The sequence below is a fragment of the Cricetulus griseus genome, chromosome 4, assembly GCF_003668045.3.
Source record: "Cricetulus griseus strain 17A/GY chromosome 4, alternate assembly CriGri-PICRH-1.0, whole genome shotgun sequence".
Lineage (NCBI taxonomy): Eukaryota > Metazoa > Chordata > Mammalia > Rodentia > Cricetidae > Cricetulus > Cricetulus griseus.
Window position 1 is genome coordinate 182143313 of NC_048597.1, and position 24848 is coordinate 182168160.

Below are 24848 nucleotides of genomic sequence, written 5' to 3' on the forward strand. Positions count from 1 at the left end.
CTCTCTGTGCAGCCTTGGCTGTCCTGGGACTCGCTCTGTAGATCAGGCTGGCCTCGAACTCAGAGTGTACCCCCACTGCCCAGCACACCTGATTGCAGGACTCTGGTGGAGTAGAAAGCTAAACTGGCTCATGGGAACATCATGTGTGTTTTCTCCCTCAAAGCTTCCCCCAAGAATTCACATTCACAGACAGAATTAGGAATTACAGTAGATAAATATATTAGAGTTGGTCAGACCAAATAAATGCCTTTTGTTTTTTAGCTTAAAAAATGATTGTGTGACGGGTGATGGTGACGCCTTTAATCCCAGCACTCAGGAGGCAGAGGCAGGCGGATCTCTGTGAGTTGGAAATCAGCCTGTCTTCAGAACGAGTTCTAGGACAGGCTCCAAAGCCACAGAGAAACCCTGTCTTGTGGTCATGGTGTCTCTTCACAGCAATAGAAATCCTAAGACCGCCTACATGCGAGTGTGTGCATGTACATGCAGTGCCTGCAGATTTTAGGCTGGCTGTGTGCCAGTCACATATGAAGATCATTTCTGATTGCCAGCCTGAATCAGAATGCCCTAAGATTCTCACCTCTGGGCACTGTATGAAGGCATTTCCAGAAAGAATTGACTGAGGAAGAAGACCCTTCACAGTGTGTGACACCTGACAGGTAGCCTGTTTCTGAGGACATGGCTGTGTTTCTTGCCTGCTTGCTTTGGTTTCTTGCTGATACAGTGAGCATCCTTCCCTAACACCAGACTCCAGCTTCTCCAGCCTTCCAATGTGAACTAAAGACCACCAAAACTTAGGAATCCTTCAGGACTTGTGAACTGAATAGCTTTGAGGTTCTCAGCTTCTCCAGTGTATAGATGGCTATTGTTGGATTGCCCATCCCAATCTATTAAATGCTCTTTCATGCCAGGTGGTGATGGTGCACACCTATAATCCCAGTACTTGGGAGGCAGGGACAGGTGGGTCTCTATGAGTTTGAGGCCAGCCTGGTCTACAAAGCAAGTTTCAGAGCAACCAGGGGTGTTAGAGAAACCCTGTCTCGAAAAAAAAAACAAAAAACAAAAACAATCTTTCACACACACACACACACACACACACACACACACACTTATTGGTTGTTCCCCTAGAAAATCCTTCCTAATGCAACATGTTAAATATTTTCACATAGGTTTAATATTTATGAAATGCTTGCCATGTACTAAGCTGGTTTTTCCTTTTTCCATCTTCATGTGTGTCTGTATTGTGTGTCTGCATATTCTCCTATGTGTGTGCAAATGTGGAGACCTGAAGTTGAGGTGAGGAATTGTCACCTTATTCACTGAGTCAGTCTCTGTCAAACCCAGAGCTCTTTAATATGGCTCGTCTTATTTGACAGCCTGCTCTGAGGACAGCATATCTCTGCAGTCTGAAACTGAAATTACAGTTGGACAGCCATGCCCACTTGGCATTTATGTGGGCTCTGGGCATCTGAACTCTGATCCTCGAACTTGAATGGCCAGTGATTTAACCACTGAGCTATCTCCCAGAGATCTAGGTAGTTTGAATGCAGTAATTTAATTCCTACAAGACTTGGGTGTGGGTATCAGCATGGAAGGAAACTCAGGGATGATCTCAGGATCACAGTGAGTGATACAACTAAGATTCAAACCCGACATACATGTGCTCAAAACTTAAGACCATTTCATCCCCAAGAAGCAGAAATACAGTGGTAGCTAGGCACTGTATTCAGTAGCAGTCAATCTCTTAAACACTCCTGTTTGACAGAATAATTTGACAATGTTTATTTCCTTTATCCATTACTTGCTTTTAAAATAAATAACTTGAAAAGAAGCTTCTGTTGTCAAGATTATTGTTGAAATTCAGTAGTTCTTTCTTAAAAAACACTTACTGAAAACTGAAAATTTTCACTTATCCTTTATATGTACAAATATTTTGTGTGAATGTACTCTGTGCACCACATACAATGCCCTTAGAGGCCAGAAGACGGTGTTAGATCTACTAAGACTGGAGTTACAGACAATTGTGAGGAGCCATGTGGGTGCAGGGGATCAAGCCCAGGTCCTCTCAAGAGCAGCAAGTGCTCTTGACTGTTGAGCCACCTCAGGTCCTAATGCTGTCTTCCCAACTCTCAATTAGAATTTTTAAAATTGCAGGTTTTAGTTGTTTGTTGCTAATGTATGAAAGCACTTGAAATTATTTTACAGTGGAGTTTGCAGATGACTAGATACAATTATCAACAAATTTAAATGGCTACTTTATCACTGAAAATGTCCTTTCCTTCTTTTAAAGATTTGTTTTATTTTAATTATGCACATACGTGTGTGTCTGTGTGTGGTTATGTGCACATGAGTGCAGGTCCCCCTGTAGTTGGAGTTACAGGTCGTTGTAAGGCACCTGGTGTGGTTGCTGGGAATGGAACTCTGGTCCTCTGCAAGAGCAGTACATGCTCTTCACATGCAAAAATATCCTTTCATTCAATGCAGAGTTTGCATTTGTGCCATGTTGTTGTGTGTCAGCAATTTTCTGTTGCTGTGTAGGTTTCCATTGTATGTTCCAAAATTTCCAGTGCCTTCGCTTATTGGTGGGAATTTAGCTTGCTTGCAGTTTGATGAATAAAGATTTTGAATATTTGTATATAATAAGTCTGTGTGGCCGTTTGTTTTAATTTCTCTTGAGTAAGTAGGCTTGGAATTGGCAGGTGTTAAACACAGCAGTGTATATTTAACATTTCAGAAACTGCTGGAGAATTCTGAAGTTTGTGCCATCTTTGCATCTCAGTGTAAAAGGTCTGAACTGCCCAGGCTCAACCCTGAGTGTTGGCAGTACTTCTGGTGTTGGCTGTTCATGGGTGTATGGTATTATCTAGCTGTGGAGTTAATTTTTTTTAACACTTAATAAACTTAAAATTTTTTTGTTACATAAAAATGTGTGTATGTGTGTCACAGTATGCATGTGAAGGTCAGTGGACAGAAACTTGGAGATTGAATCCAGGTTGTTATGGTTGGCAGCAAACTCTCTTACCCACTGAGCCATCTCATTGGCTCTTGAATTTCTGTTCAAATAATGTCAAACATATTTTCACATTTTTTTGTTTCTTTTTATTTAAATTAGAAACAATCTTGTTTTACATGTCAATCCCAGTCCCATCTTCCTCCCATCATCCCCTTCCCTCCATCCCCACCTCCTAGTTCATCTCCTGCTCCCCAGGGAGGGTGAGACCTTCCATGGGGGATCCTTAAAGTCTGTTGCATCATTTGGAGCAGGGCCTAGGCACCCCCCCCCCCCGTGTTTCACATGCTTTTGACAATTGGTGTAGCTTTGAGTTATTTGTTTACATTTTTTGTTTTTCAAGTCAGGGTTTCTCTGTGTAGCTCTGGCTGTCTTAGAACTCACTCTGTAGACCAGGCTGGTCTCAAATTCACATAGACCAGTGCGCCACCCACCACCACTATCACTTGGCTACATCTTTACTCCAATTTAATTACTTTTTTTAAATCTTTGAGTTCTAAGCCCTGTTCATGTATTATTTACTAGGTACGTGGTCCCCAGCACAACTAGGATATCGTGTCCCACTTGACAGCCTTCTTTCTTTTTTCCCCCTTTTCTTGAGTCTTGCTGTATCCCAGACTGGTCTTGAATTCACCACCCTCCACCTCTGAGTACTGGGATTACAGATATGTACCACCATGCCTGGTTCACTGTAGCCAAAGCTGGTCTGGAATGCCTAATTTCTTGTGTCTCAGTCTACAGAGTGTTGGAATCCCAAACTTGCACCTCCAAAGTTAAAGATGGCTGTGATGGTGAGATTCAGTTTGATGCTTGAGTATATGACAGTTGGTCTCTTGGTTAGTCCTGATGAGGGCAAGGAAAGCCTTGTGCCACCACCCACAGGTTACTATAGGTAGGGGGCAGTTATTGATGGCAAGTATGATGAGGTTTGCAGGGCTCCCCTCTGGACTAATTGAATAATTTCATTGTGGGCATGACTATCTGTAGTCATCTGGCTTCTGTTCTGTCCATAATGTCTTTCAGTATGGAAGCAGTAGCATCACATTTAAGACGCTAATGAGGGGTGTGACTGAGGTTTGAACTTAGTTAACTCAGTAAGAGCAACTGGCCTTGGTTGGAGCATTTTGTTTGAAACTTGAGGCAATGTCTCACTTCGTAGCCTAGGCTGGCCTTTAGCTCACAGGGATCCTCCCTCCTGCTTCAGCCACTTGAGTGCTGGGATTACAAGTGTGAACCACCATGAGTGTCCACAATAGTTTTTAAAGGCCACATTATACTTGTCTGTTCATGTTTGATACTAACTTTGAGCTATATAGCATAAATAGCTCTGAATCACTTAGAAAATAAAATGAGATGGCTCAGTGGGTAGAGAGGCACTTGTGTTGGTAGCCTGGCAGTCCAACCCACAGTGGAAGGAGGAAACGATCCCTTTTCAGCTTTCCTGAACCAACTCCTCTGATAAGATAGCTGTGTGAGATGGTGACTCTTCCTCATCAGAATTGAGGTTTGCAGTTGATTATTAACTGTCTCTTGTGTCAAACACTGATATCTACGTGAGTCTCAGGTAAATGTGACACAGCTTAATGTGATGATCTGGCACACAGAGAATGTTCCATCTAAATATCAAAGTTTATTGAAATAAAATATAATCTATAATAAAAATGCTACGATGTTATTCACTGGTTACAGTTTTAAGTATATTAACAAAAACATCCAACATTTTAATCCAACGATGACACTACACTTGTGGTACAGCAACGAACTTGAGATTAAACACTAAATAATACTGAATCATTGTGTCAGAAACATTTTAACTTTCCCACCTATATTCAATGTCTTTTCAGGAATAGTTTCCAAAAGTGAAACTTGAAATTTAAGACAAGTTTTAGAGGTGTTTTTAGCATAATTAGCATTTAAAACACTAAGATTATTTCATAGAAATCAGTTCAGCCCTGTGATGGGTAGGCGCATGTTAGGTGTCTTTTTTTTTTTTTTCAAAGAACATATCCCAGTGCTTCTGTGTCGTTATTCTTCACTTGCATTTAAAGCAGAAGAATGAATTATTAGAAGTAAAAAAGATGCTGGGACAGACAGGAGAGGTGAGTAGAGGCACCCAGTCCTCACAGTCAGTTCTCACGGCCCATTTCAGCTAGCACACAGCTCCGTGTGTCAGAGCAAATTAATCTCACACTGAAGTGGGGGAAGAAATCCTGTCTCTTAACTACTGTTTAAAATGACAGTTTCAGTCATCATTCCTTTTAACTTGTTGCTCTCCCAAATCCATATTTCAGCCTACTTATGCAGCCCATATCAAGGGAAAAGAGTTACATGTGCTGGCATTAGGAAATGACTTTCCTGGAAAATTATCCCTTCTGTCATTTATTTAGCAGCCACACATCAGTATTCTATTATCTGGCCCTATATGGATCTTCAATAAGTTGTCATTTTACTGAGGAAAATAAGTCTTAACAAAAAGTACTAGAGCAAAGCTTCACTAAAAACAAACCAAGCTGGGAAGTGAAGAGACACTGCTTCCTTTCACAGTGATTATGTCATACAAATAATGGGTGGGAAAGAACAGCAACAAACATTCTGACAGATCAGACATTTTCAAAGATTAAACACCAATCTCTTATCTTAAAACTCATTCCATGAGTTATAGCTGCTTCCTAGGGCATTTCTGTTAGGATGTCTTCAGTGGTTCATGATTTATAATGGGCATTTCAGCTCCCTGACTTTCCACATAAAGCTGGGAAATGACTACTAGAGCCAAAGGAGCTCGGACTGCCTACCAAGGGGCTCTGCACTGTGCATCCTCTAATCTAGATGTGATAGTGCAGGATTGAACATTGAAAAGGTGACCAGTGACAAATTACTATGTGAGCTGAGAAAGTCTTTATAATTCATGCTAAAATGGGCACTTTCTGGAATAAGGGGGCTTTTGTTCTTTAACTTTACCAGGGGGCAAAGCTTGGGTTTCCTATCTCTGCCATGGTATTTCAACTAGTTAATGGGAGGGTGTCATGCCCTAAAAGATACCAGCTTACTAGACAAGTCTAACTGACCTTTGTCAGGACAAAGGAACATTGAATTTGAGGCAAGAGTTGAAGATTTTTTTACCCTGTTTATTCAGTTTAGTTTTCTTGAGTTCAGAAGATAGAAACTAGAATCCTACATGTAAAAAAATATATGCATATATCAATTTGTTAAGCTCTATTCCCTAATAGCAGAGATACCAGGATTAAGTAAAGACATGCATGAATTACATTTTAGATAGATTTTCAAAGTAATTTTTCCAGCATTCTGCAAGGTACCCTCCTGTTTTATCTTCTCTATAATTTCCTTCAGGGAGCTTTTAATTTTAAAAGTTATTTTCAGCTGTTACCTGAGAAAAGTAAAGTTCTTCATAACTTTTCCCCTTAACATTTTAAAAAGTGTTGGGCATCAGTAACAAAAGAGGCTAAATTATCAGAGAACCAAAGACTCTTAAGATTCAAACATTCCTTTATGATTTCTCTCTGCCTAAAGCTGACTTGCACACCATCAGAGTCCATTTTCACACTAAACCACAAACAAATAGTCTACACTGACAGCAGCAGAGAGAACAGTCAGTTCCTGATGCTGCTTTCCTCTGGAGGGAAAGGCCAAGGGGCTTTAAACGCTTAGATCTCTAAAAGCTATCTGGAGAACAGGTCTGTAAAGTGCATTTTATACACCAAATATTCCTAGTCTTGACACTAGTCTACCGAATACAAAAGCAACCACAAAATATATTTTTGAAAGCCATGATGCCACATTCGAAATAATTCTACAAATTCTAACAGCATGAAAAAAAACACTGATTTAAGTCATGAAAGTCAGCACATTCAAAAATAGAGGATGTACAGTGTCTGTGATGATCTCAGTAAGTCTTGGTGCTCAAAGTGTGGCATTTACTCAGGAGAACCAAGCATTGGGGAGTGGTGGAAGAGAAGCACCCTCCACATAGAGTAAACGGACGTGCACAATGATTGCCAAAACAAAACAAAGTCAGGTTTGCATTTGGAGAATAGGGTCTTACTACTTGCCCAGACTGGCCCTGAAATCAGGATCCTCCTCCTTCAGCCTCCCCAAAGGTGGGGTGACAGGTGTATATTACCACGCCCAGACAGAGGTTTCAAACATCAAATGATTCAGAATTTCACGTCTAATTCCTTAAACTGTGAGTCACTATTTTTAATATCTTTGCCTTATTTTGTCAAACATTAATTTTTCAATTTAAATTATATGCCTAAGACAGTGGTAAGCACAAATCTGTAAGCTTTCTGCCATTAAAAAAAATAACTGATACAATGGATAAGAAAGCAAAGCAAAATGCAACCAGTTTGCTGTTTACTTTTTGAAAAACAGTTTAAACAAGCTGGGTATGATGTCATATTCCTGTAATCATGGCAGTGAGAAACTGAGGCAGGAGGATTCTGAGTTTGAAGGTAGCCAGGGTTCCAACAGTTGATTCCAGGTCAGTTGGCTACATAGCAAGACCATGACTAAAAATTTAAGCATGACTAAGGATAATTCTAGAAATTCTTGCCTTGATTTGCTAGGATTTTACAGACATCCATCTGTTCACATGCTAACACAGACAATGATCATGAGTCGTAACTTTTCCTCCCATCTGCCCTCCGGTCCTCAAGGTCTGCACTGAGTTTATGATTCACAGAAAAAATGCTATGAAGCTTTTGTGTGAGTACAGAATGGCCAACATGAGTTTAGTCAACCTATATCTGATATTAACTTGCTTAGGTAAGCCAAGATCAAGGAGCATGAGGAAGCATTCAAAACGTAATATGAGAAAAACTATCAAACTAAAGAAAAGTGAGGTAACAAAAACAAGATAGATATAACCCTAATCCCAAACTTAAGCCTCTGTCTTGCTCAAATCCTAGCCTTACCTTAGAACATGGAGGAAGTTACTCTGCTGATGAACATTGGTTGGGCATAAAGCCAATGCCATAATAAACTGCTTTATACCATACTTCTCAGTGTGTCTATACACATATATGCATGTTCTACGGATTGAACCAGGGTCTTGAGCATTCCAGGAAAATGCTCTACCACTGGGTTACACTCCTAGACCTGGTGTGTGTGTGTGTGTGTGTGTGTGTGTGTGTGTGTGTGTGTGTATTTTTTTAAATGACAACTTTTAAATTTGATAGGAACCTTTGTTTTGAGACTCAAACAGAAGTCATGGAAACCTGCTTCAGAAACACAAACACACATGCTTCTAGGTATTGATAAACTAGTACAAGTCATAGCACTGTTGATACAATGGAGTTACTCATGAAGAAGTACACATTAATAAAGACTGACCACTAATCTTAAGACTATACTTTGAAAGCAAGAGAAAAGCCAGGGATCATATCTGCTTCTCCACCTGCCTTCTGCCAGCTCTCATGCTGAATGGTACATGAAGCAAATGTGCCTGGAATTTAGCCTAGAAACATTAAGCTCCAAAATGTTTAGATTCTAATGTCTGTTAGCAAGATATATAACAATTTCAAGTATTACAAAGTATTGTGAGGGGAAAAATCCCTCAAAATACCATTTTCAAAGTCCTATGTACCCAAATAAGCAACGATATGCCTTAATATCTATCACTTGCTACCTTGAGCAAAGCATAGGAAATAAGCACACAGCAGTTTAGATCCTTGACAGCCTTTGAGGACTGGAAAGCATCTCAGAAATTTGTTTTAATAGAGTCAAACATTTAATTTCCCACACAGTAATCAAAACAAATATCTTATTATGACTGTTGTCATATCAAACAATTCCAGGAATGTAGCCAAGCCCAATTTGCAAATATGACATAAGACAAGACTGGATTAACAAACACAACACATTGCTTGTCATAAGGGCACACTGACATCGACTTATCTGATAGCAGCGATGCTGGTTTTGAGTGAGTTGTGTTTGTTTTGTTTTGTTCTTTATTTCTTCTAGAGGGAATGCAGTATGGCAGTATTATCTTTGGAACAAATTAAGATAGTAAAAAACAACATAATTTTTATATATAGGTTCTTCAAGGGCAATAAATAGATATTGTATATAACTATGGAAAAATATGCCTCATAAATTTTTTTAAAATTACTCAAGGTAATTTTCTAAATTAAAATAATAGACTGTTCTGGGAAAAGCAAACCCTGAGGTTTGAGCTTTCTCCTTTAATCACCAGGGTACTATCTATCATGGGTGTTTATGCTGAGGCCAGTCCACCCAAAGGGGTCTGAGCTCTGACAATTCACACTCACTCTAGGTTGGAATCAAGAGACTTACCAAGTATTTTATACACAAATTTTATACACTGGCAGGTTCTCTGATTGGTTCCCATGTAGCATAGGAAATCTGAAGAAATAACAAAGAACATAAATAGACATGTAATATAGAAGGACACATAGCCCTGAATTTTTTCCTTAGAATAATACTTTTCATAAAGAAAACTCTACTTTTTACATACAGATTCATCCTACAGCTGGTTGGGATCATGGAGAATGTTAATGACAATTGTCTCAAGAAACTCTGGACTACTTTTTTTGTTTTCTTTTTGTTTAGTTTTGTTTTTGGTAGTCTTTCATTGCCTCCAGACCACAAGAAATATTCTCTGACTGGACGTTCAATTTGTGATGTTCCTGAATAAACAAGTTTACTGAGGCTTAGGGCAAATCACACAGCTATCTGCACCAGCAATAATCTTTAAAAATGACTGAAACAAACTTTAAATACAAAGTATATAAAAAGGACTGTTAAGGATAGTTTTCCAAACTTGATCTAGAAATACAATATGTGCTGCCTCATCACAAAGCTGAGTAAATATTCTTTTAGAAGCCTATAAATGATAGAAGATGTCTTAGGTTTATTTGGTTCTCATAAGTTAAAAAATTTGATTGCTTTTACATAAATTCCTTCAGATTCCTGCTATGCTCAGAATTTTATTATTTTCACTAGAGTCAAGAGATTAACTCTCCTTCAGAAATGTGCTTTTTATTGGTTTAAATAACTATGCTTAATTTTCTAGCAATAAACATGATTTAAGGTTCAAGGCAATTCTAGAAAAAGGTAGACAGTGAACTCTGCTCTTCTCTGCCATCATATTTACAAGGCTGAACATGAGTGTGGTATCCTCCTCACTCACATATTACATCCTTAACAAACAAACACCATTCAGGTTACCTAAAGGTGTTAAAATTCGTCAGAATCTCACAACACTACAAGTCAGTATGTGATTTGGATAGGTTATACGTATTAGTGTCATGTAATTTTTTTGTTTTTTTGCTATTGGAAAATAAAAAATAGTTTTTCTATCTAAATTGGATCCAAGCTCCATTATCAGTTCTCAAGATAATAACTAAAATGTACATTACTAAAGAAAGGTAAAGCTGTCCAAGGGCTGAACCAGTTCAATGTACAATGAAGGGTCATTTATTCCTGCTTTTTCTCACTCCCTATATTAAACTCCTCATTTTTTATGTATTAGAACATAATTTAACATAAATGTTTCAGAAACAGTTGTGCTAATAATTACATCTTGAGAAGGATCGGACTCACTCAGTGACCTCCATCCATTGTCAGACAACACAGTAGCTTACTGATTGGAGTTGCCATGTCACTAAACACAAAATAGAAGTGATATACTTATTTGGCTACAAGTGACAACACACAACAGTTCCAACTTGTAACATAAAACTCCAGCTCATAAAGAGTATATTGTGTAACTTAAAAAAGTTGATTGTAACAAAGTAACCTGGAAAACAAGAGCAAAATCCATTGGGAGATCAGGCACAGACGGTAGGTACTGGGTCTTCCTTTCCGTCATCGTCATCTGCATAGGTGGTTCCCACAGATGCCAGCATTTCCTACAAAATCACACAGCTATTTTTTTCCTTTTCTTTCTCTTTCTCTTTTTCCCGAGGTTCCTTGCGTTTCCGTTCAATATTTCCAGGCTGTTTTACACTTGATGGAGAAGCTTGTTGTGCTGGCTGGCTCTGCTGTATGAGAAAAACATGGGAAGAGATGACTAAATTTCCTGGGAATCAGAGCTAGCTAGAACTACAAAGCAAAAGGCATCCTTATAGAAACTGACACTTGGGGCTTGGCTTCTGTTTACAGGTGATAGGCTTTGGATGGGAGATGTCCCTGGTCCACAGCAGGCCTGTTGCTATGGGAAGTTTGGGTATCTTAGGGAATAGGGCCTAGTGGTCCACATAAGGGTGAGTGTAAGGGAAGTAGCAGGGCATGTCTTCCTGCCTGGTTCTGCTGTTGCTTCCAATGGAAAGGACAGAAAATGCTGTGCTACCAACCTCCACCAACTGAGCACTTCCTCATTATGATAGAACGTACCCTTCACTGTAAATCTCAACAAACCTTTTTCTCTAAGTTGCTTCTGTCAGGTGTGCGAGATTTAATATACAGGATATCTGACAAATAACTAGTGTATAATTAATTATATACTTAGTATTCCAAATACATAATTATCTATAACTATTTAAGCTTCTAGTTTAAGAACTATTTCTGTTAAAGTGACGATTTTGGTAAGCAATAATATTTCTTCAGGATTTCATTAAATATCATAATAAACAAATCTTAAAAACAATAAATAAGAATCCTGAGAACTGAAAGTGTTAAATAAAAATGTGTGCTATGAGATCAGAAAACTTGAATGAAATGAAAAGCTGGTTTTAACATGGTATGACTCATCTGCTAAGCTTGGATAGTTAGTGCTTGATTTAGAGGCAGAAGTTTGACATGTATTTTAATGGAAAGAGAGGGAGAGAGAATGTGTGTGTGTGTGTGTGTGTGTGTGTGCGCGCGCGCGGGTACACCTGTACACTTGTGTGTGGTGTGAGTGCAAGACCAGAGGAGTATATGTGGTGTCCTCTTGCACTCTCAGCCTTATTTCTTTGAGAGATGTTCTCTCAGAATCTGGAGTTGGGTTCAAGGCCACCAAGCCCTTGAGATCCTATCTTCCCACCACAGTTCTGGGGTTATAGGTGTATGGTTGGGTCTGGCCTTTTATGTGAGTACTGTGGATGTGAACTCAGGTCTTCATGTTTGCACACCAAACACTCTTACCTGATGAGCCATTGCCCCAGCCCCTTTAATGGTGATTTCTGTACTTGGTATCTTGTATACCCAAGTCAAAAGGAAAGGTTCTGGCATGGTGTAGGTTAGCATAAAATAAAGAGATACTTTTGAATTCATGAAGTGAGATTTAGCATGCAGAAACTTGTGTGACAGTCATATTTTGCTGCTTAAAACAAAAATCAACAAAGGTGCCAAGGAGAGAAATGCTAACCTGTGTTGAATATGTGTTGGAAACTGAGTTAAACGGCAGCACTGTTGTTTCTAAAGAAGCCTCAGGATGAAGTCTTCTGTTTTACTAATATGGAAAGGGGCCTCCAGAGGCAGAAGACTGTAATCAGGTGTTTGCAATAGGAAGGAAGAACCAGCAGGAACTGTAAGCCCATGTCTCTATGGCTCCAAAAATTGTACTGTTTCTAGCAAAACCTCAGACTGCCTCTAGCTCAAAGTAAGTACTTTGTTCAAGTTAGTTTATAGTTTGTAGCTGTGAAAGTCTTAGAAGAAAAAGGTTAAATAATTTTATGAGAACATCTGAAAAAAATGTCTTCATGAAGTCAGAAATATGTTAGGAAAGTAAAAAAAACTTAGAACAATGTGAAAGAATTCCACAGGAAGAGCTAGAGGATGGTTCAGTGCACTTGTTTTTGCAGAGGATCTGGGTTTGATCCCAAGCATTCACATGGTGGCTCACCACTGTCTGTAATTCCGGTTCCAGGGAATGTGATGCCCTCTTCTGACTTCTGAAGGCACCATGCACACACACAGTGCACAGATATATATGCAAGCAAAACACTCAAACACATAAAATATAAATAAATCTAAAAGCAAAACAAAACAAAACAAAAAAATCAAACCCTTGGGCACTGGCTGACATGCTAACACAGCTGAAAAGCCAGAGCCGACTTCCAACTGCTTCTCCCAAACAAATTCTTTTACTGCTAAAGTGACTGTCATGTTTGACATTCACAGAGCTGCAGTTTTACCTGGATCTGTGTGGAAGTGGTGGTAGCAGCCACAGCCACCTGCGCCTGCTCCTGCTCCTGATAGTACTGAGAGGCTCGTCTGTCCTCCTCCTCTTGGAGTTTCTTTGCCAGCTCCAGGTCACTGATTCCTTCTGGGATTTGCTCCCAGTTGATCTCTTGGCTCTGCTGTTCTTGTTGCAGTGACAGTGCCATAAGGTAGTCCTGAGGATTTCAATCACAACCGACTTCAGCTTTAAGATTTGACCCAGGAACCAGCCAGTATGAAGACAGAAACCCATTAATGAGCTCTGAGTGGCTTTTACAACACAGGTTTCCAAGCTCTGTTTCTAAGCACTTCTTTGCAGGGCTACAGATTTACTTCATTATCATCATTGTTCTACATAGCTTAGAATTAATTTGAACTCTTCTCTAGAAGCAATAAATAAGACATTCAAGAAAGCTACTGAAAAAGGGTCCCCTTGTTTACAAACGAAACACGTGCATATGGAACATGCACACAAGACAGAAGACCAGAACTATGAAGGCTGAAATTACTGTAACAGATGCAACTGTTGAGTATTTATAGCCATCTAGTATTTTCTACATTCACATAGAAATTCAAACACATCTCCCACCCTCTAAAAGTATTTTAAGCTTTTATTTTCCATTCAGCATTTGTTTTTTTTTTAAAATAGTCTAAGAATTTCATAAGATTATTTACTCAATTCTCTCCCCTCCTTCCCTACATTGTTTTGTCTTGGGCTGGTCTCAGTTGCAGATCTTTGTGTGCAAGGGGGGAGGGGTAGTACAGGCATGTGTATGTGTGCACACCTTTGGTGGTCAGAGCAGGACACTGGGTCTTTCTGACTTGAGACAGTTTGTGTTACTCTCTGTATTACAGTCTTAAGAGGGGTGTCTCAGTGAATTATAAATTCATCTTTTGGACTAAGCTAAGCTAGGTAGTCAATCAACTCGAAGGAGACACCTGTCTGCATTCCTAACACTGGGGTTACAGTGATGCCAATTGCCATGCCTGACTTTTTACATGGATGTTAGGAATTTGAACTCAGGTTTTCATGGATCATCTTGTCTCAGCCTCCCCAGCACTGAGATTACAAGGGCATTTGGCCATTCCCAGATTTTTACATGGGAGCTGAGGACTCAACTCAGGTCCTCAGTGTGGGCAGCAGGCACACTTTACAAACTGAGCTATTTCCCCAATCCCAAAAGATGATTTTTAAAGCCAATGTAATGGTGGGGCAGTGGTGGCACACGCCTTTAATCCCAGCACTCGGGAGGCAGAGGCAGGTGGATCTCTTTGAGTTCAAGGCCAACCTGGTCTACAGAGTGAGTTCCAGGACAGCCTCCAAAGCTACAGAGAAACCCTGTCTGGAAAAAACAAAAAAGGCCAATGTAGCTATAGTCACACTCAATTACTAGGTTATTACATCTTCACCTAGCTACATACCTAGATTATTTCCTATGAAAAAGAGTTCATTTTGGTAAAAAATTATACTTATTTTTTTTCATTTATTTATTTACTTATTCTCTCTCCCCCTTTCTTCCCCACTCTGGGTGGTGGTGGTGCACACCTTTAATTCTGGCACTTGGAGTCTCAGGCAGGTGGATCTCTGTCAGCCTGGTTTACAGATCAAGTTCCAGGCCAGCCAGTACTACACAGAGAAACCCTGTCTTATATATATATATATATATATATATATATATATATATATCCCCCTCACTCTGTGTGTGTGTGTGTGTGTGTGTGTGTGTGTAGGCTCCTACTGCCAAGTCTGATGACCAGAGTTCAATTCCCAGTACCTACACAGCTGATAGGGAAGGACAGATCTGCACATTGTCCCCTGACTTCCAGGTACACTGTAGTATACATACTCACCCACATACAAACTAAATAAATCAATAAAATGAATTACTAGTTTCTGCTTATGCCTATTTCTTTCCTATACATTTTCCACACAGCAGTCTTTTAAAAACATAACATAGTTCATATAGTTTCCACATTTAACACTCAACATAATTGTTCTATTGTAATTAGAATGAAATTCAAAGTCCTCACTATGACCCTCACAGTTCAACACAATCCACCTTCTGAATCATAGTGTATAACTGATGATCATATAGAATATATAGGATGATCACTTTCCTATTTAGGAAATATGAGGAGAACTCACAGATAAATTAATGGATGAATAGCTTGGTGGTGCACATCTTTAATCCCAGCACTCAGAGGCAGAGGCAGTTGGATCTCTGTGAGTTTGAATGCAATCTGGTCTACATAGTGAGTTCCAGGACAGTTACGGCTACACAGAGAAACCCTGTCTCGAAAAACCAGCAAATAAATAAATAAATAAAATTAATGGATGAATCAAAAGTTTTAGATAAATAAACTGACTCTTGAAAAGAATTTGCTTTTTTCCTTGTTGACACTGGATCTTGCTATGTTGCCCAGGCTGGTTCCAACTTGTGAGTTCAGTGACATCCCCCAGCCTCCTAAGCAGCTGTACACATTACCATGCCTCAATTAGGACTATGCACTTTAGCCAGCCATGGTGGCACAAATCTTTAGTTCCAGCATTTGGGAAGCAGAGGAAGGCAGATCTCTGAGTTCAAGGGTGCCTGGTCTACATAGGGAGTTCCAGACAAATCAAGGCTGTATAGTGAGACCCTATCTCAGAAAAAGGAGAGAGAATATGCACTTTAGACAATGTGATGGGGGTGGGTGGGGTAGGGAAAAATATTTTTACCTGATCTATTTGGTCTTGTTGACCTTTGTACACAGTCTCAGGATCTGAAGGAGGTCGAAGATGGAATTCTGAGTCACAAAAATTTCCATCACCATCTACATTGTGCAGGCTTTCCCAGACAACCTTTTCTTCAGTAAGAAACCCCTGGTCTGTTACCAACAAATACAGTTGACCCTTAGTAAGAAATAACAAATGAAAAAGGAGTGTTAAATTCTCCCAAACTAGTCAACATTATATTTAAGGAACATTTTAAAGCCGTATGTTTGAAGTATAGTAATTATTCTCACTGGATCTGTACAACCCAATAAAAAGACCAGCTTCTCTGCTCAAATTCACTGGTTTTGCCTAGAGCTGTAGTCAGCACAGCACAGTGGAACAGGAGATAATGAGCTTCTGGCATGCTAACGAACAAACAGCTCTGGGGTTTATAATCTCATTTCACCAAAAAGAAAGATACAACCAGAAAGCATATGCAACACACACACACACACACACACACACACACACACACACACACACACACACACACCAAAAACAAAAACAACAACAACAAAAAACCCCAACATTGTCTGGTTTTATTTACTTAAAAAAATTACGCTGATAGAAATAATGTGACCCAAACCAGCCTTTCCCTTTCTCTGTACCATTTTGCTCCTTTAAACAACAAAAAAAGCCCCAAACCATGTGTCTGTGTGTGGGCTAGTGCACAAGTGCAGTGCCCCATGGGGCCAGCAGTGTGTCATATACTCTGAAGCAAGAGTTGCAGGCTGTGAGCCACCTGAGTGGGTGCTGAGGCCTGATGAACTCTGCGATAGCAGTGCATGTTCTTAAACTGAGACATTTCTCCACCCCATTAGTGTTTTAAGTGCCCCACCACAGGTCCTCAACCCTGCAACTGTCTAATCAACAACAGAGTCCCCTCTGCCCACTTAAGAGGACAAACTTCTGCCTTTGGAGTCACTCCCCTACTCCTTGTCCCACATTTCTTCCCCTTTCTGACCTTTAGAATAAATTCCTCATTTATCAGCCACCTTAAAACAACTAAATGGATTTGCACTTAAATGTGGCATTCTGAGGGGAAGAAGCTACCACTCAAAGTGTAGAAAGTATTGTATTTATTCATTTAGCAGTGCTGGTGAGTGAATCCTGGGCCTGGTAGAACTTGTTAAGCAAGTTTCTTTACCACTCTGTTACACCTCAAACCACATATTTGTTTCTTACCAGCTTTAGAATCACTCAGAACACTACTTTTCACTTCTAATCTCTAACAGGAAAAAGGCAAGCAAAAGCAAACCTCATGCCTATTCTTTCCTTCATTATAATGCACAGATAGAGCCCTTTTAAAAATCACAGGTTGGTCAGCAGTGGTAGCGCTTGCCTTTAATCCCAGCATTCAGGAGGCAGAGAGAGATGAATCTCTGTGAGTTGGAGGCCAGTCTGGTCTACATAGTGGGTTTGAAGACAGCCAGAGCTACATAGTGAGACCCTGTTTCAAAACAAACAGTAAAATAAAGTCACATGTTGATCTTCTTCACCTGTGGGAGATACCTATGCTTCATTTTACCTTCTTATGCGTCTAACATCTTTGGAATCTTCACTTTTTTCTCTCTAATGAATCTGTCAATGTTTTAAAAACAATCAAATTTCTCACATTAAAAATGGGGGTGGTGGTGAAATGGTTTCAGGGGTAAAAGACAACCTGCATTTTACTACCTCCACAAGTGCACCATGGCACACAAGTGTTTGTGCCTGAGTGTTCACACAAACTTTGTATACTCCCCAATAATAATGAAAAACAAACAAAACAACCCAAGAGCCAGATGTAGGTGCAGTGGTATGTAACTGTGGTCCTAGTGCAAGGGAACCTGAGGCAGGAGCATCATTTGGGTACTGGATTTTGAGGTGAGCTAGCAATGTAGAAAGTCTGAGGCTGAGTATGATGACAGAATACTTTTTATCCTAGAATTTAGGAGACAGGTAAACTCTATGTGTTCAAGGCCAGCCTGATCTACATAGTGAATTCCAGGCCAGCCTGGTCTATACAGTGAGTTCCAAGCCAGCCAAAGTTACACAGTAAGACTGCCTCATGAAACAAAACATAACAAACAAAAACGTGGAAAACACCAACCTTGGGTTCCATATCTATACACCTAAACACCCTACAGGGAAGAGTCATCACCCTTATGTCCAGCATCTCCTTTTGTTGTTATTTCAGGAAAGGGTTTCTCTGTGCAGCTTTGGAGCCTGTCTTGGCACTCGCTCTGGAGACCAGGCTGGCCTGGAACTCACAGAGATCCACCTGCCTCTGCCTCCCAAGAGCCACCACCAGGCTCAACATCTCCTTCTTTGGCATATATTTATGAACAAGTTTCTCTTAATGTTTATTTCTTAACCACTCCAGCCTGTCTGTCTGTGTGTGTGTGTGTGTGTGTGTGTGTGTGTGTGTGTGTGTGTAGGAATCACATGACCTGGGTTCAAACCACAGTTACATACCACTGCACCTGCATCTGGCTCTTGGGTTGTTTTGTTTGGTTTTCATTATTATTGGGGAGTATACAAAGTTTGTGTGAACACTCAGGCACAAACACTTGTGGAGGTAAGGGGTCCCAGTAATCAAATGCAGTTCTCTTAACTGAAGCACCTCTCCAGCCCTCAGCAAACCATTTCTAGGAGTTGCTGGCTACTGCCTTCTGCATTCCAGCCACTTTAAGTAACTAAAATTCTTTTGCTGCCACTCCTGTCCCCCTCCTCCCATGTCTACCCTCAGAGATCTCTCTTCTCTCCTGGCTTCCTAGATGACACACTCTAACTTCCCTCTTGCCCCCTTCTTTCTCAGTTGTCTTTATCCTTTTCTTCTAACCACCCCCTGAAATTACTTACTGTATTTTGTTGTAAATCCTAAAATTCTTTCTATATGTCCAAATCAGCATTTACTAAGTATTTCCACTTTGAAGGTCACCTCAGAAGTGCCTTTTACATCCTAGACCTTTAACATTATATCTTTTTTTTCCTTATATCTGTTTCTTTTGTTTGAGACAGTCCTGTAACTCTGGCTGGTCTTGAACTCACAGAGGTTCACCTATTTCAGCGTCCCAAGTGCTAAGATTAAAGGTTTGGGCCCTCATGCATGGCCAGTCATGTATGGCTCAGTAAGGAACATCACCGTTCACAGAGGACCCACAAATCACTTATTTTTCAAATCCAATGGAGACATCTGGCTGATCTATCTCCTGATTCACTCTGGAATCTTTCCACATTGCATTGGATCTCTTGTCCAAATTACTAGAATCTCCTTCCTTTATCTCTTGCAGTGGGTGTCTTCTAACTAAATTCCACATCTGCTCTGAAAGCCTAAAGCAATTAAAGTCACACAGCATGAGAGCACATGACACCTGTGCAACATTATTAAACTACAGAAAATGGGGAATCCTAGAAGCAGAAAAAAAGGCAGAAATGTTTTCTGAGCTCTCAAGGCCTTATAGATAGGCCTGCTTGGTCTAGACACAGGCATATCCTCTTCAACCACACAAAATTGGGGATACCTAGCTGACCAGTAAAGGCTTTCTGGCAGGGGATAAGGCTTTAATAGAAGTGATGTAGCTCTATGGTACAGTGCTTACCTAGCATGTATGAGGTGAGGGGTGGGAAGGGAAGGGGGAGAGAGTTCGGGAGAGAAGGTTCTCAGCCACCAATGACAGAGACCTTGTTTTCCCAAAGGACTATTTTATTCCTACTCACTCTTGGGACAAAAGAAGAAAAGAAACACCAGAGGCATTAAAAAAATAAGGTTCAGTCAGGTGGTGGTGGCGCACACATTTAATCTCAGCACTCTGGAGGCAGACGGGTGGATCTCTTGAGTTTGAGGTCAGTGTGGTGCACAGAGTGAGTTCCAGGACAGCCAGGACTACACAGAGAAACCCTGTCTCCAAAAATAAAAACAAACAAAAGCCAGAAAAAAACCTTACTTCTAAGCTTCCATTTCACAACTCTCTTTTGATATGACTACCTCAGGGCCTTTGCACACGTGCTGGCTGCTAATTATTTCTGCTTAGTTATTTCTTTTTGTTGTTAATTGATTAAAGTCAGATGATTCATTCATAGAGTTCAGAAGTTTTTTTGATTTTTTTCAGTGATGAGGGTCTTGTGCATGCTGGGCAAGTGCTCTACCACTGAGATGTACACCCCAAGTCCTTAGGCTTGTGTGCATGTGACCTTCTCAGGGACATCTTTCCAGATAAAATCTGACAAGAGCTCTCAGAGTTCTGTGGTATGTGTCCTTGACAGAAGCATCTCAGTATCAAACAAAAGTCCTTAAACGGCAGGAACCATGGTTGTTGTATCTATGGCTGTAGTTGTCAGGGTTAGCTTAGCTTTGTTAATGAATCAGTTGATCCAAGGTCTGAAGAGAACAAGTAAAGCAAGATGATGGAGCAGCCATTCAGATCTGACATCCTTTGGCTTTAGATTCTTGAGAAATGTGAATAACTCTCATCTTATGTCTTGCACTCTCCAAACTATGAAGCTGAAGCAATAAAACATACTCTTAAAGTATGACAGTAATAGAAGAACTATGGCTTTGAGGTATTCTTTCATTGGCAAACAAATCATTTTATACTACCCCATGTCATCCATTGATTGAAACATGAAGATGTGATTTATGACTTCAATAAGCTACCTTCATTTAGAAAATAAACATTCACATGGGAGGTAACAAGAAACAAAACAGTAAAAGCTCAATTAGGACAATGTGGCCACTAGCAGGTGGAGGATGGTTACAGCAGTGGTCCTTAGTCTTAGTTCACATTAAAATCACCTGGGAAGCATTTGAAGCTACTGGTGCAGGACAGACAGTGTAGCATAATGGTTGAGGGCTTGCTTAGCATGTGTAAAGCACTGGGTCTAATCCTCTGGATTGCAAAACACAAACAAAACAAATAACAAAAAACCTGGTGTTCATGTCCCACCTATTTTAGAGATTCAGATTTAATTGCATTGGTGGTAAGTTCTGGGCACCAGTATTTTTTTTTAAAGCCATCCAGCTAGGTCTAGGGTACAATCAGGGCTGAGAACCACTGGTTTAAAGTAGAAAAGGGGTGCTTTTCAGTAAGTTAGTATTTGAAATGCTTCTTTAAGGGTGGGTAATTCTGGGATAGGCAAACAGAAGTGAGGAAAGCTTCCCAAACAGTATGAAGAAATAAGAATAGCAGTAAATGAGATCACATTAAATTCATATAGGATGGGAGCTGTGGCAGAGGGGACCTGCATTTTATCCTCTAGGCATAGGTGCTAACTGAACATCTGTGCTGTATTATCAACATGGTATGAACAGTATTCTGCCACAGGGGGTCTATGTTGACGATAAGTTCCTATACTATATGTTACCTGTAAAATCAAGAGACAGATGTAAGAAATGAATAAAAGAGATGGATTTGTAAGTGTGTGTGTGTGTGTGTGTGTGCATGTAAAACCATAAACACACTGATAATGTCCATAAAAGCCAACACTTTCATAAAGATAATCTGTGTGTATCTGGGGGGTGGGGGTCTTCTTGTGTAGCTCAGGCTAGACTTGAACTTGAACTCCTGCTCAGACTCTTCAGTAGCTCCATCACAGGCAAGCACCAACATATTCCAGTTTAGGGCAAATCTTGATTCTAATATCTTTTAATGTTAAATATAAACATCCTTCATTTATAGTCACCCTGGCTCTAGCTCTAGGTATTTTGTTTCCTGTAAGTAAGATATAACCTAGCTAGGCATGATAACACATGTAATTCCAGTGTTCCAAAGGCTGAGGCAGGAAGATCTCAAATTCAAGGCCAGTCTGAGTTACCCAGTGAAATTCTCTCTCCAAGAAAGTAGAAAAGTAAACACTTGAATGCAATCATCTGTGATAGAGAAACTGAGACTTCATTTAAAATAAAGCTGATCAGGTAACATTTCAATTGTTAATCCATTCCATTCTAACCCAGTATTTAATAATAATTACATTTAAAACTTGATGGCTAAGGAATATTATGCTCAATCTTATTCTGTAGCAGATCAAAACACATCTCCAAATCAAGCTTCTTTGAGAGGAAAAATATCCGTTTCTATATCCTACCTTGTGTTTTGTCATGGTGCTAAAATGGTTATTCCGAAAGAACACACAGAGTTCTCCTTCCTGAACCGTTGAAGTCAGTTCACACAATCCATGGTATGTCAGTTGAGTGGCTGTATTGTTTAGAAACTGCTCAGCTACAAAGCCTATGGAACCAATGTGTACTATGAGAAGGAAGAATCATTTCAAAGTCAGATAGTCATTTTTCCTATTTACATTTGTTGCAATTGTATACAAAGGCCAAATAATATAAGACTTATTCTGTTACATGATGGTCCCCATATTGGAGATGCATTTTCTAATTTTCTTATTGGAGCAGTATCCCTGGTCATTTCGGTCCTGAAGAAACAGTGATATGAAACCACTTTCATCCACAGGTAGTCTCCTAACTTACGAAAATTCTTTCATGTGGTTTATAAGAGACACAGACACAATAAACAACAACAGGAAAGTTACTCTACAACATTTTATGTGAGAGCTAAGGCTAGGTGGTATATGCCTTCAATTTCTGTGAGTTCAAGGCCAACCCTCCAGGGCTATACAGTGAGACTCATTTCAAAAATCCAGAGAAAGAGAGAGACACAGAGACAGAGAGACACAGAGAGCCCATCAAGATGTGCAGAGAGTCGAGTTGAGTTTGTCTTAAGAGCTACTTCAATAAGAAGCTGAAAATAATTGGGTGGGAATCTTGGCAAGCCCAGTGTAGCTGAGCAAAGCAGATTAGGACACTCCTTGTCCATTACTTTTTGTCAGGCCAGGGCACTTGGAGGTTCAAAGGAGCTGTAGAAAGTTACAATGCAGCACAACAAGGACTTGGTTAGGGAGAGGAGAGTTTGAGGTTTACAGCACACACTTGTGTTTATAGATTGGGAAGTAAGAGTTCCTCCTCATGATATTGTTATCACCTTGTTCAGCAGAATGTATTCAAGCTTTTACTATTATGTACCATGTTAAAGGATGCACCATTTGCTCAAAAGTACTCCTGGTTGCAGTATCCATGCCCATAAATGCTTCCTTGAAAAAATAGAAAAAAATTCACTGGAGACAGAGCACACTACCATTATGTTGTGGAATTAAAAAATGAACACTAGACACATCTTTTTCAGTCCTCTATCTATAGAATAGGAAATAGGCTCATAAAAAATAGATGATTTGCCCAAACTCGTTATGGCAAAGTAAAGACTGGGACCAGAGGAATTACTATTGATATTAAATATTACCAATTTAGTGCAGAGATGATTATGAATTCACCTGAATTACATATTATCCCGAGTCATAAAGCATAAACTTATCAAGAATTCAAAACTATGACGTTTCCTAATTCTTTTGTTGTCTCTTAAATGGTAATTTTAATCCAATACAGGTAAGGCTACTCTAGGTTCAACTTTGAATAACTAATTAAATACATTTTTACAGAAGAGTAACAGCTAATAAGTATAAGAGGAATAATAAAAACACAATAACCACCACAACCATAATTTATTCAGTTAAAAGTCAATAGTTCCAAGCAGGATGGTGGTGGTGCACACCTTTAATACTAGCACCTGGGAGGCAGAGACAGGCAGATCTCTGTGAGTTTGAGCCCAGCCTGCTCTACACAACAAGTTCCAGAACAGTCTCCAAAGCTACAGAGAAACCCTGTCTCAAAAAATAAATTAAAAGAAGAAGAAGAAGAAGAAAAAAAACAATGGTTCCAAATCTATTGTGTATAGATTTGGCTATTCTTAGAGAAAAGGCTATCCACACAGTTTCAAAACCTAATGACAGATTATTAATTATACATTATTACTTATTAATTATAAAGTAAAAAGGGTGATTTTACAATAAAGATATTTGGCCTATCCCACCTCATTCAAGTTTAAATATAACTAACAATGGATAATCTGACTCATGCACCCAATTTGATGTATTAAGACTACTATAGAGGATGTCATCTGTGTGGCATCCCAATTAAAATTATATCACCTGTATCTACTCATAAAAGAACAATAGATAAATCAAAATTGGGGCTAGGCTACAAAATTCTGGCCTTCACTATTCAAAAATGTTAGTAGATAAGAGTGGGGGTAGATGAGGGCTGAGTAAAAAGAGAGGGTAGGAAAGGGGGGAAGAGAACAATGCCATAAATGCATGAAAGTTTTAAGGGGGGAGGACTGGAGATATGGCCTAGTGGTTAAAAGCACATACTGATCTTGTAAAGGACCCAAGTTTGGTTTCTAGCACCCACAATCTGATTGCTCACAAATACCTCTAACTCTAACTCCAGGCGATCTAAAGCTCCTTTCTGGCCTCAGTGGTCACCCTCATAATGTGGTACACACACACACACACACACACACACACACACACACACACACACACACTAAATAAAAATAAAAAAGTTTTAAAAAGTTTAAAAGAATAGCTTTGCCTGGTGGTAGTGGTGCATACCTTTAATTCTAGCACTTGGGAGGCAAAGGCAGTCGGATCTCTGTGAGTTTGAGGCCAACATGGTCTACAAAGTGAGTTCCGGGACAGCCAGAGCTCAACAGTGAAACCTTGTCTTGAAAAACAAAAACAAAACAAAAGAATACCTTCTTGGCTAGCCATAGAACTTTGTATCAATGTTCCTTCCTTTGTATGGGGGTGGGGGTTGTCTGGCTTTCGTTTGTGTCTGCCTTATGCACACTGTCATAGTCTCTATGAGTTCATAAGTGCATCTGCTCTGTTGTTTCTTAATTTCGTCCACCACCTCTGGCTCTTCCACTTCCCTCTCCCACATAGATCCCTGAACTTTGACAGAGAGGGGCTATGATGAGATACTCTTTCAGGGCTGAACACTCCAAAGTCTCTCTCTCTCTTTCTGCATGTTGCCCAATTGTGGATCTTTGTGTTAATTACCATATGATATAAGAAGCTTCT

General features: G+C 39.8%; 1 protein-coding gene across 1 annotated transcript in view; it reads right to left on the bottom strand.

The window, feature by feature from the left end:
- Positions 1–4617: 4617 nt before the first annotated feature.
- The window catches only part of Mindy2 (MINDY lysine 48 deubiquitinase 2), a 57777-nt gene continuing 37546 nt past the window's right edge, over positions 4618–24848 (bottom strand). The window contains exons 6-9 of the mRNA XM_027411223.1: positions 21951–22093; positions 15849–16022; positions 13105–13305; positions 4618–11028 (exon numbers count right to left, since the gene is read on the bottom strand). Coding sequence (XP_027267024.1) covers positions 10897–11028; positions 13105–13305; positions 15849–16022; positions 21951–22093 — 650 coding nt within the window. The 3' untranslated portion in view covers positions 4618–10896. The remainder of the gene's footprint in view (positions 11029–13104; positions 13306–15848; positions 16023–21950; positions 22094–24848) is intronic.